This window comes from Lactuca sativa, chromosome 1 (genome assembly GCF_002870075.4).
Source record: "Lactuca sativa cultivar Salinas chromosome 1, Lsat_Salinas_v11, whole genome shotgun sequence".
NCBI lineage: Eukaryota > Viridiplantae > Streptophyta > Magnoliopsida > Asterales > Asteraceae > Lactuca > Lactuca sativa.
The window spans coordinates 172,280,861-172,297,579 of NC_056623.2; the positions used below are offsets into that span (position 1 = coordinate 172,280,861).

A 16,719-nucleotide genomic window follows, 5' to 3' on the forward strand; every position below is an offset into this window, starting at 1 on the left:
CGTGCAAGATTTTGACAGGTCTACATAATAATAACTTAAGGTGTTAGTGTATTAAAAGAATTAATAATAATAACCGAAAACAAAAATAAAAAAAAAACGAAAAAAAAATTAAAAAACTAAAGATCCACAGAGTTGTTCCTGTTCCTCAGAGGGTTTAATGGATCCGCAGAGCACTCTCACGGATCTTGTGGTTATTTTACAACTAGGTGTAAAACTCATGTATTACATGGATTCATTTTATAGAAAAAATATAAAATCCAAACATTTGAAAAGTTTAAATTTATAAGAAAAAAATAGAAAAATATTGAATTATTAAAATTAAATTGATTGTTTTTCTTTTAAATTAAACTAATAATATAGATAAATAAACAAAGAAAACTAATAAAAACTTTAATTTTGAATATTTTAAATTAAAAGGAAGTCAATTAATGAAAATGATATGCATTTATTATTATTATATTTATTGCAATTATTATATTTGAATATTATGTGGAAATTAATAAAATAAAGAAACCACAAAATGTCATGTGAAAAAAACTTAATTGAAAATAACAATAAAATAACATGTTGCCAAATCAACCAGAATGTAACATGTATCAAAAAGTTTTTTATTTATTACAAGGAAACTTTATTTTCATTTTTGGTTATATACCGAAAATTCTATTTGAAAAATTGTGCAGAATCATAAGGAAAGTAAAGAGCCATTAAAGTCTTTTGTATATTGTAAAATTACGAGGTGCTATCAAAAGAAAATTGTGAATGTTGTGCATCACAAATCAAGCTGACGGGCATTTTGGTTGAAGTTGATGAGACTTTCACGCTGAGGTGCTTTCTATTTGGATTCAGCTGATTTTCTCAACTAAAGTACACGCTGGCTTCAAGTTCTTGTTGTCCCACACTGATGTACGTACTCACTGATAAGATTCACGCTGGCCGTTATCCTCAGCCCTAACACTCAGTGTCTCCTTCCAACATCCTTAAGAATATCTTAATTTAGTTTTTTGTCATCTGTTTGTCTCAAATACTCAGCTTCTTTATTTTCATCCATTAGTCTTTCACACTGCAATTCAAGCTGATCAAAAGTTCACACTGATGATCGCTAATCATTCACGTTGATTGGTTTTCGTTGAATCTCACCTGTCTCCCACAAAGTTCCATCTGGCTTCACAGAATTCCACTAGCTTCATCCTTATCCGCGTCTTTTCAGAAAAGCAAGAGTCTTTGTGTGTTCGACGCCAAGGGGCAGTTTGGTCATTATACTACAGGTATTGATGAATATGTTCAGGGGCAATTTCGTAACTTCACTACAAGTCTGAGAGTCAACAACCTGTTCTGCAAAAGTCATGTGATTGTTACCACCAATGTTCAACAACCATAGCTTCAGTGTCATCTTCAGAGTATGATCTCTAATAATTCACGCTGAGCCCTTTGTTTTCTTAAGAACCTTATTCTTATTTTTCATTATGAGCTGCTTAGTATGGATGAAATTTTTTTATCTCATAGAGTCATATGTCGTATCTTTTGAGAATTCAAAATAAAGAGATGCTTCCATAAGGGTATTTTGTCCGGCCAACATAAGAAAAATAAACGAAGTGAGAAGGACGCAATGGCATGAACGTTATTTTAAAGGGATGGCTAAATATTTTCGGTTCATGATTTGATTTTGTTGAGAAAATTTCACAATGTTTGTCGCTGATTGAGATCCTCCCTCCTCTATTTCCTACCATAGATTTTGTTCAACAAAAGAAGGAAAAATGGACTGATGGTTCCTCATGATCAAGAAAAGTTCTTGTTTTCCATTACTTTACTGTTCTCAATTTTGTAAAACTATGAAATCTAAAAGTATACTTAGATGATTCATCTTCTTCTATCTTTATTGTCGAGAAGGATGTAGGGAACGAAGATATTCATCAAACAGAAATTGATGAGCGAAGTCTCTGGTATGGAGTCAATCTCGTTGAGCTGAACAACTTTGAAGAGCCAATTCTCTTGGGAGAGAAAAGCTATGGGACCCACACCAGTGAACAATTATGAAAAAAGGACAAAAAAAAAAGCAAGGGTATTTTTGGTCCATGTTATCACAAAGGTTTGAAGACTGTGATTCTTGCTTGGACCGATGGATAAATAGTCTATTCTTTGTCATGACACAACTAAAGGTGGGTGCAGTAATAGTTGAAGAAAGTCATGTTGGTTATGATAAAGTTGTCACAAAACGAACGAAAGGGAAGGTCAAAGCCTATGGTTTGCTGGTCTAACTCCTATTAAAGCTGCAATAGAGGTACAAACTCTCGTCAAGACTCATTCCAGCGTGATCTGACCTCAGAATGGTTTATTTTAGTCTTTTTGCATTCATGATTCATTAAGGGGTGTTAAGGGACTGTACGGTCTTTTATGATGTTTTTACATTTCAAACTCAAAAGAAATCAAAAGCATAGGATATGAAATGAAAAGAACAAAAAAAAAAAGTTGGCATGGGTCTAACAAGGGCATTATCGGTATTTCTGGATTCTGCTCTAATTCTTAGGTGGGCTGTTTGAATAAATTCTTTTAAGCAAACTGAAGCAGATCAAGTGGGCTAGACTATATGTGATAGTCAATGGTATTATTCTCCTTCGTTGCTATCCATCAAGAAACAGGAAGTCTCGTGAGTCCATTGAGAACCGAAGCAAAGTAGCTATATGTGATAGTCAATGGTATTATTGTCCAGTTTGTGTCAAACAATAACAAGATTATAGAAGGCTGTTATGCATTCACTCACGTACAACATTATAGAAAGGGGTAAGATGGGAAATCAACGTACTAAAGATAATTTTATTAGTTCAAGGCTTTAGGGGCATTTTAGGCATTTTATAGTAATTAGCTATTATGGCAGATACTATAAGAAGGGGGTAGTGGGCAGGGAGTGAGGTTTCTATCTTTTGTGTGAAAATTGGAATTCATTCCTATTAGGAGATTAGCTATCTCGAATCAGCTAAACTATCTTCATTCTTGTAATCATTTGGTATTATCGAGTGTTTTCAATCAATATTAGAGTCTTTGACTGTTTATGTGTTATTGAATCAGTTCTTAGAATCCAGTTCATAAAAAATGGTATCAGAGCATTCATTAGGTATTAGGGCTGGAGATAAAGGAGGGAAGGAGGCTGGAGAAGCTCAACTCAAGAGGATTGAGTTGCTAGAGATAGAATTAGGGAATTTGTACGATCCAATGGAGAATCAAGGGCATCTGATCCAACATAACACTTACACCATAGCCTCTCTCCAGCTGAAGATGGACCAGAAGTTCGAAGAGGTTTTGATGGAAATAGAAAAGAGCTGCCCAGAAGAACCAAATGGAAAGAAATCAGTGTGAGAAGAGCACAACAGCGACCCTGATTTTTCGCTGGTGGAGACGACGAAATGGACAAACCCTCTCGGTAAGGGATCTAGTAAAGGTTCAAGAAATGGAACCGGAGGTGGTTCCGGCGGCAGAGGCGGCGACCATACTACCGGAGGTGAATGCAGAGGAGGGATCAACTGGAGATTTCACAAATGTGAGATGCTCTTGTTTGATGGAACTAACACAGAGGAGTGGATTTTTAACATGGAAAGGTCATTCTATTCATATGAAGATGAAGAAATGATGGAAGTTGCTATGAGGTCTCTAGAGGGCAACACCTTAGTTTTCTATGAATGGGAGCATCGGGGCGACCCATAAAAGATTGGGAGGAGTTGAAGGGCCTTATTCGTCGTCGATTTCGCTCTTTAAGGGTTACAGCAGAATGGCAGTTTAGTGCAGTTTCCCAGGTGAAGACACCATCGAAGTATCGGAGTAGCGTGCGTCCGGAGGTAACGAATCCGTTAGATGATGGACGAGAAGAAGTGCTTTTAGGTTTTCGCAAAAATGGAATCGGAACGAACAATTGGGCCAAAATCACAACCTTAGACTCACATAAACCAGATCAGAAAATGGATCGGAAAAAGGTAACAATTGCAACCCAAGCCTTGTCATTACTAAATCAGTTAAGGGTGTAGAAAACTCAAGTCTACTGAAGATTAAAGCAACGATACCCAAATTAATCAGAATCGACAATTGCTTCACCATCACTCATGCAAGCACCACCTTCTTCGATCCTCAATTCAAACTCAAACATGGAGTTCTCGCTCCAATCACACACAGATCGTCATCAACTCGACTAGTGTTCAATTTCACTGTTTCATCCAAGATAAATCATATGGCGATAGATATCGTACATGATGCTGAAATTCAACAAGAAGTGCGACATCATGAGATAAATGATCCTTCAGAAAATTCTAAAGACGAGAAATATCATGGGGCCAATGGCATATGGAGGGAGTTGTCTGAGATAAAGCTATCAACGCTTCTTTCTATTATTAAGGTTTTGGTTGACTGTAGTAGCGTTATTGATCAGTTATGTGTGACAAAGCTCATTCTACATGATCAACAATTTTTCCAGAAGCTGATGGATTTGTTTAGAGTGTGTGAAGATTTGAAGAACTATGAGGACCTTCACATAATATACAAAATTATCAAACGGATCATCCTCATTAGTCCACAAATCCTTGAGAAAATATTTTCTGATGAACTAATAGTGGACATTGTTGGATGTCTTGAATATGACCCTGATGTACCACACGTCTGCCATTGCAACTTACTTAAAACACATGTATTTAAGGAGCCAATACCAGTTAAGAATTCCCTAGCTTCATCAAAGATGCATCAAGCATACAAAGTCAGTTACCTCAAGGATGTTGTTTTACCTAGATTATTGGATGAGGTAACAATTGCAAGCTTGAATTCCATAATCCACTCAAACAATAGAATGGTTGTGACTATGTTGAAAGATGATACCAACTTTGTGAATGATTTGTTTACGAGGAATCTTGTATCTGAAGGCATATTTGAAGTGATTGGTGATGGGATTGTTCACCAGAAAGAATCTGATGTACATGAGCACTCACTGATGATTGATTCAATAATAGATGAAAATGTTGCTTTGATTATTGACCCTTTGGCTCCTTTAATGGAAGCGGTTAAGAATGAATTTATTGAGACCGAACTTGTTGATAATATGGAGTTGCCGCCAACTCTAATTGAGAAGATTAAAGAGGAGGTTAAACTAAAGACGATGAAAGTTCACGTGTATGAGAATGATTGCTTACAGGTGGGGGACCTAAAGTATGTAGGGAATCTGACCAAACAAAGTGTGATTGAAGTTGGAGAAGTGTTTGGACATGAACATATTTATGTTACCTTATGTAGTGTGGTTGATTTTCTTGACCAACATATCAAGAAGCATGACATCAAGAAGGGTAGAATGGGTGTTCGGGTTGTCGAGAATGATGTTTTGGAGTTTTAACATCTTGACATATTGGGGGTGTTGCATACTGAGGTGATGGAGGTGCTAGGGGTTGAGAGCAAATCATCCAAGCTTGGAAAATCCAAAGAGGCAGTAACCAAGGTTGTTGTACACGTTACTACTGAAGTTATTATGACTTCAACTGAAAGAAGACCACCAATCACCTGGACCATATGGGAGGATTTGGATATTGTACAAAAGACTTTCCCTTTATCCACCTTGAGGACAAGGTGTTTCTTTCTGGGTGGGATATTTTTATGCATTCACTCACGTACAACAATATAGAAAGCGGTAAGATGCGAAATCAACATACTAAAGAGAATTTTATTAGTTCAAGGGCTTTAGCGGCATTTTAGGCATTTTATAGTAATTAGCTATTATTTCAGATAATATAAGAAAAGGGTAGTGGGCAGGGAGTGAGGTATCTATCTTTTGTGTGAAAACTAGAATTTATTCCTATTAGGAGATTGGTTATCTCGAATTAGATAAACTATCTTCATTCTTGTAATCATTTGGTATTATTGAGTGTTTTTCAATCAGTATTAGAGTCTTTGATTGTTTATGTGTTATTAAATCGGTTCTTAGAATCCAGATCATAACAGAAGAATATTTTGGTCCCATTCCGTGTAACTTAGCTGTAATGTTCAGCTGGAAGTCAAGACAAGTACAATCACATTCAAATTGGTTTTAAGCTAAAATGAATGGTTGGAATTGCTTTCACTATACAACAACTACCAACAATCAAGTTTAGTGCATAACTTCTTGGTTACTATGTCGCTGCATATGGTAGTTTTTGTTCCTCAAAGAAAATGATCCCAAGGGCAATTTCATCAAAAAGATAATTCAAAAGAGACAAAATATAAATTGTCAACAACCAGAGGAATAGGATGGTCATGTGTTCTTTTTGGTATCTTCTCAATTAAAGTAAACTACCATTAAAAAAAAAACAAATTTGAACTTTAAATTATTTAAACTCTTTCTAAGTTGATTTTATTTTGTTTAGTTTATTTTTATCTTTTATATGTATTTTAACTTTGGTTTTCTTGTTATGGTTCAAAGATAAATAGTTAAATACAAATTGTTTTCAAAAGTTTTCTTATTAGTCAAATAAAGATAAATAGATAAATATTGTTTTATTATTAGTCAGGTTTTTGTTTAAATTAAAATGTTTCTAGTTGTTGAATTTGTTTTTTTGTCTTTTATATTTACTTTGTTTCTCTTTAAATCTAAAAAAAATTCAAAAACTAGGGTTGTGTAGGTCTTTTTAGCAAGGGGTTTCACATGTATATTTTCCATCAACTGGATAGAAATATAAGGGAGAGAATGCAACGAAGTGTCAAAATGGAGTTAAACCTTCTTCCGAGGGAGAAATTTAATGTGGTGTCTGGTGTTCAAATTATCTATGAACATTAGAACTTATTTACCCCCTTAAGCTCCTAACAATTATGCATTTATTGTGTGTTCAACATTCTTTGATTTTAGGCACTGATTGGAAGTTCAATGACAGATAACATGAATGTTTGATCATGTGATGTTTTGTAATATCATTTCACCATTTTAATGAAACTAATGAGAAATGTCATGATTTGTGATCATACACTATGCTTACAAAGTGTCTTAAATAATTGAATCACAAGCGTAGGGGGAGCAATCAAGTTTGACAAAGACAACCAAGTTGAACATTGACTAGCTGGTCATAAAGTTATATGGAGCTGGTTGATTTCTGGAGTTGTCTCTTACAAGCTTCATCTGGTATGGTCATTCTTCCAAAGATCAATGTACCTTTCATGATTTGACAGTGGCATTCCGTAAGCCATGTATGTAACTATTGACCATCCTTGTCCCTAGAAGCATGTTTTTGTATGTGCCTAAATCTCTTTAAGTATCTCACCAACGAGACCATCTATTGAGATGACATTCAATCATCCACTTACGCTGACTATCTAGCATCGTCTAAACTTTCAAAATGAGATTTCCTGGTCCAAATCATAAAATTATAGAAAGGCTTGGGTGTTTATATTTTTGGTTAATCGTCTCTTACCTGACTCTCGTCCTTGGAAGCATGCTTGTCGTATTTTGCTGAAACATCGAGCATAACCTAGTGGCTTGCCTTGATTGCATAGTCATCAACATAAGAGATAATTGTTTGGTCCTTAAATGACAAAGGGTTATTCATGTACTTGACCTCCTATACTGAGGTATGACATGGTACCATTAAATAAATTAATGGTGAATCTGTGATTCTACACTACAACTAACTCTATGATGCAAGGATTAAACCACTTCTTGCAGACAACCAACTTCTTTCCCACAAGTCTTATTTATAAGAACTTGATGATTCACTATGTAAAACCACACAGTGATAAAAGTTCAAAAGTTTGTACTGATGGTTAGACTATGTAGCTTTATCACACACACTAACCCATTCTTGCCCTATCATTCTTCTTAAAAGCTTTATGATTCAGTGTCAAATGTCACACTGATGAGATCCCGAAAAATCTATGAAGATGGGTACATTCCATAGCAGAATGTATTACACGCATCATTCCATTCTCGCCCTTTACTCTTCTAATAAAAGAAGTAAATGATTCAACGTATAAAACCATAAACTGATGAGACTTCACAATTATGTGTAAATGATCAACTATTGCAACAACACAATAGTGTGATACACCTATCCTATCGTTTAACTTTATCTGATATTTTCTTTTATTTCAGGTTACCTGTTGTCTTCTTTAAAATAATCAAAAAGAAGGCAATGATTATTGATGCTGATGAAACCTCACAACACTATGTTAGTGAATGATAGTTCAAACCCATACTATCAGGAGACATCACAATCTCACTTGATTGTCAGCTGCATTCTTGATCCATTGATGGAGTAAATCAGAAACGTTGATCGATTCCGCTAGTACCATATTGATGTTGTCAAAAAGAGGGGCGAAATGTTTAGTTCTACTATGTTGTCACTTGATGATTCATACAATAGCATACACGCTTGAAAGAAGAAGGTTATTTATCTAAGGGAGAGTAGATCTCATATGGTGTTTATCTGAGGGAGAACAGATATCAACATTCTATCATATATCATTCGGTTGTAACTCATGATACGTTGATTGTTTCCACTACTCTTACTGCCTCTATTGTTGATAACCAAAATGGGGAAAAGTCATACACCTTCTTAAGGGGAGATAGTTTCAAAAACACAAGAAAGAAAGTTCTTATTCTCAGAGGGCACAAGCTGAATCATTTATTGAAGATTAGTTTTGACATCATCAGATAGAGGAGATCGTAAGGTCCCAGTTTATGATCTGATAAGTCAAACACTACACACTGACCACCAGTGCCAACGCTAACGTCAGCATCATGGCCAACACCAGTTCAAGCACTAGATCATATCAACATCAGCGTGAAGTTCATGATCTTGGTGATCATTATATATTAGGAAGATAATGTTTATATATTAGGATGTTATATTGTATATATATATATATATATATATATATATATATATATATATATATATATAATAGAAGTCTGATCCGTAATCTTAGTGATTAGGATCAGACCTTTACATAGATTAGTTTATATTTTGATTAGATACAATCTCGTGATTGAAGGGATTCACTAGAATAGATAGTAATCAACATTAGGGTGAAAACATTATTTCTTAGTGAAAGCATCTTTGTGATTAATCTTGTTCTTTGTTCTTTGTTCTTTGTTTATTGCTCGTTCTTTATTATTTATACTTGAGTGTATCCTATCAATAAAATCCTTCAAGACACACATCACAAGGTCAATGAAGTGGTGACATCAAGCTTAGAGGCACAACTTAAATATTTGACATCCATTGTTCAAAAGTTAGATGGGAGGTACTCTACAAGTGATGGTATGTGGAATTTATGCAAAAATAGGACATCCCACAAATCTATGTCCTATTCTTTAAGAATATGTGTAACATGTAAATGCCACGGTAGAATTTCAAATCTACCAAAAAAGCCATCCAATTATCAAAATGCTTACAACTCAAGTTGGAAACCTAATCCCAATATTAGTTACAAACCAAGACCATTGCCTCAAAATGCATTGGTTAGACCTTCCTACCTACCACATAAACCCTATTACCAACATCCAAAAACTCATTATCAATCCAAACCACACCCTTTAGATCATCACCAACAACCTCCTTAATCCCATCCTAGTAGCTATGGAATGTCTGTTGAATACATTGTCAAGTCTTTTGCCACTAGCATCCAACAATTCCAAAAAGTGACAAGAACTAGTATTTCCAACCTTGAAGGACAAGCCGGTGATGTAATTACATCCTTGAGCAAGTTGGAGTCTGTGGAAAATTACCTTCTCAAACCGAAAAGAACCCACATGTCAATGTGGTGACCTTGAGAAGTGGTAAACAAACTAAAGAGAGTTGCTCAAAGAAGAAGTCAAGGGAATACGAGGAAGAAATAGAGGTCACTCCCATTGAAGATCATGTTGTCAAGAATGATGCACAACCCGGTGCTCCAAAGAAGACTACCCCTCTAGTCACTCCAATAGCCACTCAACCACCATTCCACTATCGACTTGCTACTTCAAAGAAGATTGCGACGGAGAAAGAAATATTGGAAACCTTAAGAAAGGTGGAGGTAAACATTCCTTTTATTGATGCAATAAAAAAACTTCCTAGATATGCAAAAAAAATTAAAGAGCTTTGCATAAATAAATGAAAAATGAAAAGGAAGGAAAAGATTTCAATGAATAAAAATGCATCTGCGGTTTTACAAAGAAAACTCCCACCTAAATTTAAAGACCCCATAATGTTTACGATTACTTGAAAAATAGGGGATGTTACTTTTAGTAGTCCCATGCTTGATCCTGGTGCTTATATTACTGGCATTCCCTATTTGGTATACGAATTGCTAAATCTTGGTCCTTTAAAAGAAACGCGTGTCATAAATTCACTTGTGTATAAATCAAGTGTTTTTCCTAGGGGTGTCTTAGAAGATGTTTTGGTGAAAATGAATCAATTGGTCTTCTCGGAGAATTTATATGTGATTGATTTAGAGGAACAAGTTTCCTTTAAAGCGACTCTAATCTTGCTTGGAAGACCATTTTTAAAAATGGATAGGTTGAAAATTGATGTGCATGCAGGTAAATTAACAATGAAATTTGATGGTGAAACAATAAATTTTAATATCTATGATGCTATGAGATATCCTAGTGATGTATCATCTTTGTATCTTGTTGATGTTGTTGAACCACTAACCCAAGAGTTGTTTGAGTTAACAAATGGTGACATGCTAGGGATGATCTTTAGCAAAGGGTTTGATTGTGAAAAGCACTCCAAGAAGTTGGAATTGTATTCTTTGGATCCGGATGGCGAATGGTTGGTAAATAATTTGGAGGTGAAGAAATCCAGAAGGGTTGATGTCAAGCAAGTTGATTTGCCTCTAACTCACACAAAGTTACCACCTTTTATTGTTTAACCACCAAAATTGGAATTGAAAGTCTTTCATCAACACTTGATGTATGCATATTTGGGAAATAATGAAACTTTTTTGGTTATCATATCTAGTCACCTAATCGAGTTTCAAGAAGATCAATTTCTCAAGGTGTTGAAGGAACACAAAGAAGATACTGGTTAGATGATTTCGGATATCAAAGGATTAAGTCCCTCCACCTGTATGCATAAAATTTTGATGGAGAATGATTGCAAGCAAAGTTGGGATGAACAAAGAAGAATGAATCCACCGATGATGGAAGTTATGAAGAAAGAGATCTAGAAGCTTCTTGACGCGGGATGATCTATCTACTCTCAGATAGCAAGTGGGTGAGCCGGTGCACGTTGTACAAAAGAAGACGAGAATCACAATGGTTGGGAATAACAAAGGTATTATGGTCCCCACCCGTGTGCAAAATGGGTGAAGAGTATGTATTGACTACCGAAAGCTTATTGAAAGCATGAGAAAAGACCATTTCCCATTAAATTTCATTGATCAAATGTTAGAATGTTGGCCAGGAAATCTCATTATTGTTGTGTAGACGGGTATTCCTGTTTTCACCAAATCCCGGTGGCACCGGAATTCCAAGAAAAGACAAACTTTACATGTCCATTTGACACTTTTGCATACAGGACAATGCTATTTGGATTGTGTAATGCCCTGGATACTTTCCAATGTTGTATGGTTAGCATTTTCTTAAAATATTTCGAAAACATAATTAATTTTTTTTATGGATGATTTTACGGTATACGAAAACTCTTTTCAAGAGTGTTTGATCAACCTCACAAAGATTTTGAAAATATACATTGAAAAAAAAATTTGGTTTTAAATTTTAAAATGTCACTTTATGGTGAGTCAAGGTCTCATTCTAATCCACATTGTTTCAAAGAAAGGAATTGAGGTTGATAAGGAAAAAAATGATATTAAAAGCTTACCATACCTGACATGTGTTCGGGAAGTTCGTTCTTTTTTAGGTCATGCAGGTTTCTACCAAAGGTTCATAAATGACTTTACCAAGATAACAAGACCAATGTGCCAAATCTTGCATAAGGAAGTTGATTTCGAGTTCAATGAGGAATGCAAAGAGGCTTGTAAAGCTGAAGAAGTTTCTCACATCCGCCCCCATCATACAAGCACCAAATTGGGATCTCCCCTTTGAGATCACGTGTGATGCAAGCAACTATGTTATAGGCATCATTTTAGGTCAAACGAATGGAAGAGTCTCACATGCGATCTACTAAGCATCAAGGACACTAGAAAATGCTCAAAGCTACTATTCAAAAAATGAGCTATTGGCCATAGTTCTCGATTTGGAGAAGTTTAGGCAGTATCTACTTTGTACCAAAGCCATAGTGTATTCGGATCAGACAGATCTCAAGTACTTGATGAAAAAGAAAAATTTGAAGCCGAGACTCTTCCGATGGATCTTATTATTGCAAGGGTTTGATTTGGAAATTCGGGACAATAACAGATGTGAAAACCTTGTGGCCGACCATCTAAGTTGGATCATTTCAAATGAAACTCCTCTCAAATTACGGGATGAGTTTTCGGATGATCATCTCTTTTCCCTTAATCAATTTATTACTTGGTATGCAAATATTATTAACTTTTTGGTCACACAAGGTATTCTGAAACATTCATACATGCTTAAAAAGATAAATTGAAAAGTGACGCAAAATACTATGTGTGGGATGAACGTTATTTGTGGAAACATTCTCTTGATCAAATCCTTAGGAAATGTGTACCCCAACAAGAGCATCAATCCATTTTGCAGTTTTTTCATGAACTTGCTTGTGAGGGACACTTCGGTCCTAATCAAACATTGATAAAATTTCTTGAATGTGGTTTATTTTGCCCAACCGTGACACACAATTACTATTTATTTTTAAAAGTTATGAATGGTGCCAAAGGATGGGGAATATTTCTCAAAGGAATCAAATGCCACAAAATCCAATCCTTGTTTGTGAAGTTTTTGATGTATGGCGGATTGATTTTATGGGCCTATTTTCTGTCTCATTTGGCAACGTTTACATCTTGCTCACGGTTGACTAAGTTTCTTAATGACTTGAGGCCAAAGCCACAAGATCCGATGATTCTAAAACGGTTATTGAATTTTTAAAGTCTAATGTCTTTTTAAGATTTCGTGTGCCTATGGCCTTTATTAGTGATAGAGAAACACATTTTTGCAACAAGATGATGGAGGCTTTATTGAAGAAGTACAATGTGACCCATCGTGTCTCCACCGCCTATCACTCACAAACGAATGTTCAAGTGGAGGTTTCAAATTGGGAAGTCAAGTCCATCATTGAGAAAATGGTGAATCCAACGAGAAAGGATTGGAGTTTAAGGCTTTGAAGATGACTTCTGGGCCTATCGAACCGCTTACAAGACCCTGATAAGCATGTTCCCATTTAGATTGGTCTTTGGTAATCCATGTCATCTCCCCATGGAATTAGAGAACCATGCATTTCGGGCGATCAAACACTGCAATTTCAATATTAATGAAATAAGAAAACATAGGAAGCTTTAAATTCAAGTGTTGGAACAATTGAGAAACAACTCCTATGAAAACTCAAGAATTTACAAAGAGAAAACGAATCCTTTCCATGAGAAGTCCATCACCCGGAAGCATTTTGATTTGTGACACATGGTCTTACTTCACAATTCACAATTGAAGTTATTTTCAGGCAAGTTAAGATCAAGATGGATTAGGCCTTTTGTTATGATCAAGACCTTTGACCATGGAGCGACGGAGATTCAAAGTGAAGAAACATGACAAATTTTCAAATTCAATGGGCACCGTTTGAAGCCATTATATGAAGGTTTCAATGCAAATGCCTTAGACATCATTCGTTTGGATGTCCCGATGTGTCAAATCAAAGCTTGGAGGGCGTCTCGCCAAAGACGTTAAAGAGGGGTATTTTTCGAAAGAATTGTGCTTTTTGTGTTTTTAAATTCGAATAAAGAAGTTTTGAAGATGCTTTGGTGTTTCTAAGGAGTTTTCCTTGAAGCAAAAAGGAATCGAAAACTACAGTCAGCATGCACTTACGTGCCCATGCGCACCCCCTACCCGACCATGTTGCACAACCCTCATCCTGGTATGCAGCTAGCACGCATGGGTAGATCTGATCGATGAAGCTTGACATGAATTTGGATTGCTCTCGGTAAATCGTGTGCGGCTGTGTGCCCCATCTGCGCGATCTTTGACCAGCTTTGACTAGGCTTCAAATGAGTTTACTTGTGTTGACTTCGTTGACCAGGTGGATCAAAATGCAACTTCTTATTCTTCTCCCTTATATTCTCAACGTGTTCTTCCTTTCCACTCATATTTTCTCTCAAGAACATAACCCACCGTATTCAAATTAACCAGAAAAATCAAGATTCTTGTTGACCCGTTAGACAGAATTCGATGAAACTTGCTCCAATTGCTTAGTTTTTATGAGCTCTACAAACCCCAAAGTTCCACCACGAGAAATCAATGAGGAAAGTTGGGGTACATGACAGTGTGGCGACTTTGTTCCGCATAATCAGTTGGCATGGTTTTCTTATTCTATGTGATGATTCCTACGAACATCCAACGATGGAATTATTATCCATCTTCACTAGAGATAACGAGGCGGACGTCCATGCCTTCCAGTTGCAGGGTCAAATCATTGACTCTCATAGAGATGGTTGGATTTTATCATGGGAGTCGATCGATGAATCACCACACATAGTCACCAATACCTTGACTTCTTGTGCTCTCCTAATGCACACTTTTGGTCACGAATCACTAGCCTCGACTCGTTCAATCTGAGTCGATAGAGGTCCAAGCACATAGTTCATCCTTGTTGGTGAATTGCGCACCAAATTCTCTCAACAAGCATCTTCTGTCACATCGATCCCGATCAACTAAATAGATGCGATCTCTTCTTCCTACACCCCATGCTACACAACGGAGGCCCCGATTTATCCATATTCTTCCTCGATAAATGTGATTTCGTCCGTAAGCAAGCCTCCGGATAAATCTATATCGGGGGGCTTATTACAATTATGGGTCGTGCTGCCGGCCTAGACTTCCCCGACCCCAACTACATGCCCGTTGACCACCACCAGCCTAACTTCCTTCTTGATTGTGACGCTTTAGAGAGAATGAAGATGTTGGAAGATTGGGGAAATGACACATACAATTGGATTGACGGTGACAAGCATGCAGCTTACATCCTCGCAAGCTGCATTGGTGATTCATTCCTTCCGGGTAAACCCTAGACTTGGCTCCCTCCACAATAGTTAACTCCAGCGAGTGTACTGCCCGACTTTGAGAATCAAGAGCAAGAGGCAGAAGATGAAAATGAGATACCTAAGGTAGCAAACCATTTTAACCGCCACCCACATATGCAACAACCTATGTATCAGGACCACTTTCAGGTCCCTCTATAGTAGTTTGCTCAGCCACAATATTAGCCACAACAGGATGGGGACTTGAGATTTCAACATATTTCCCCCTACATTCTTCTACCAGTTCGCCACTATGTTCTATATTATCCAGCGCATAGACACTCAGACTCATGAGAACACTTGCACCATTTAGGATATGACAAACCGAGTTGGTAGGCTGGAGCAGTCCTCTCTCTCCACTTCTTGTTAAGTCCAGGACATGTGGTATTTCCAATGTCGTCAAGGAAATTTCCCACCACCCGATCCTCTGATTTAGTTCATTTTGTCCTTACCTTAAGCATTGAGGAAAATGCTTGTTCTTAAGCTTGGGGTGGGGTATTCCCTTTTGCTTTTTACTTTTTCATGCAATTTTAGTTAGGTTGCACAACATATTAGTCTTTAGCTCATTTTCATTAATTTTCTTATTTATAAACTCCATAAAGATTTTATTTTCTTCTTTTCCACTTTTTATTTTAGCATACCATTTAATTTAGGTTCATTCTCATTCACTTTTGTTATCTGTATCATTATTGGTCCAGGGCCTTGTTTGTTATCTCACACATCAAATCGTGACCACTAGGATGCAGTTTGGGACTTCATACTTGGGATCACCTATTGGAGCATAAATGGATAATTGATCATTCTTAGGGCAATTTTCATGAAGAATTATGCGTGCAATACTAACACATGTAGGATATATTATAGAAATGGTGCTTGTCCCCGAGTAGAATCCATATATGGTTTCTTTATATCACCATATTTTTTGCGATTTTCTTAGGTTTTTAGTGAGTGTTTTAGTCTACATTTACACATTTTCATTATATGTTGAAAATCATAAGTTTGGAAAGGATCCTACAACTTTATACTCCAAACATTGGTCATTTTCACACTTAGCCCATTCAGATTACAATATTTTGCTTCCACATACATACTTTTGGAACTAAATCTCAAGACGAAAAGATTTTTGATGAACAAGAAATTCAAAAAAATTTCAAATCAGAAAAAAGAATCTCAAATAATTAATTTTATGTTGCGATTACTTTAGATGGGTGACCGGTTTAATTATTCAACAAGTTTTCTTACATTTTGGTCACCCATCGATTAATATTCATGTATTTAGGTTGGTTTTATTGTATCGAGTTGTATTTTATGCAAATTGATGATGTTAGGGAGTCTGTCGAGTCAGATACTACAGGAGGTTCAATCCAACACTAAGTGAAATGATTCCTTCGAGCGATGAAACCCAATCACAAATGAGAGCATCTGTCAGACGTGAGATCAAACAACTTTTTTGATAAGAGTGTAACACCATGTTTTGGATCATTCTGTAATTTAGGAATTATGGGTCGTAAATCGGTTATGTGAAGACTTTGGGGCTTTGAGAAATTAAATTTTAGGCCTTATTGAAGGTTGACAAGTTAGGCTATGACGTCTAAACTATTGAGT

General features: G+C 36.3%; 1 protein-coding gene across 1 annotated transcript; it reads left to right on the top strand.

The window, feature by feature from the left end:
- The first annotated feature begins 634 nt into the window (after window positions 1–634).
- On the top strand, window positions 635–5,755 carry LOC122194540 (uncharacterized). The gene is made up of 2 exons (XM_042895516.2): window positions 635–1,397; window positions 1,888–5,755. Exon 2 carries the CDS (start codon window positions 4,214–4,216, stop codon window positions 5,357–5,359), a length of 1,146 nt encoding a protein of 381 aa, XP_042751450.1. The 5' UTR covers window positions 635–1,397; window positions 1,888–4,213; the 3' UTR covers window positions 5,360–5,755.
- The last annotated feature ends 10,964 nt before the right edge of the window (window positions 5,756–16,719 follow it).

What these genes read in the sequence shown, in the direction of transcription:
- LOC122194540 (XM_042895516.2), top strand. Translation starts at nt 4,214, where the DNA reads ATGGCGATAGATATCGTACATGATGCTGAAATTCAACAAGAAGTGCGA.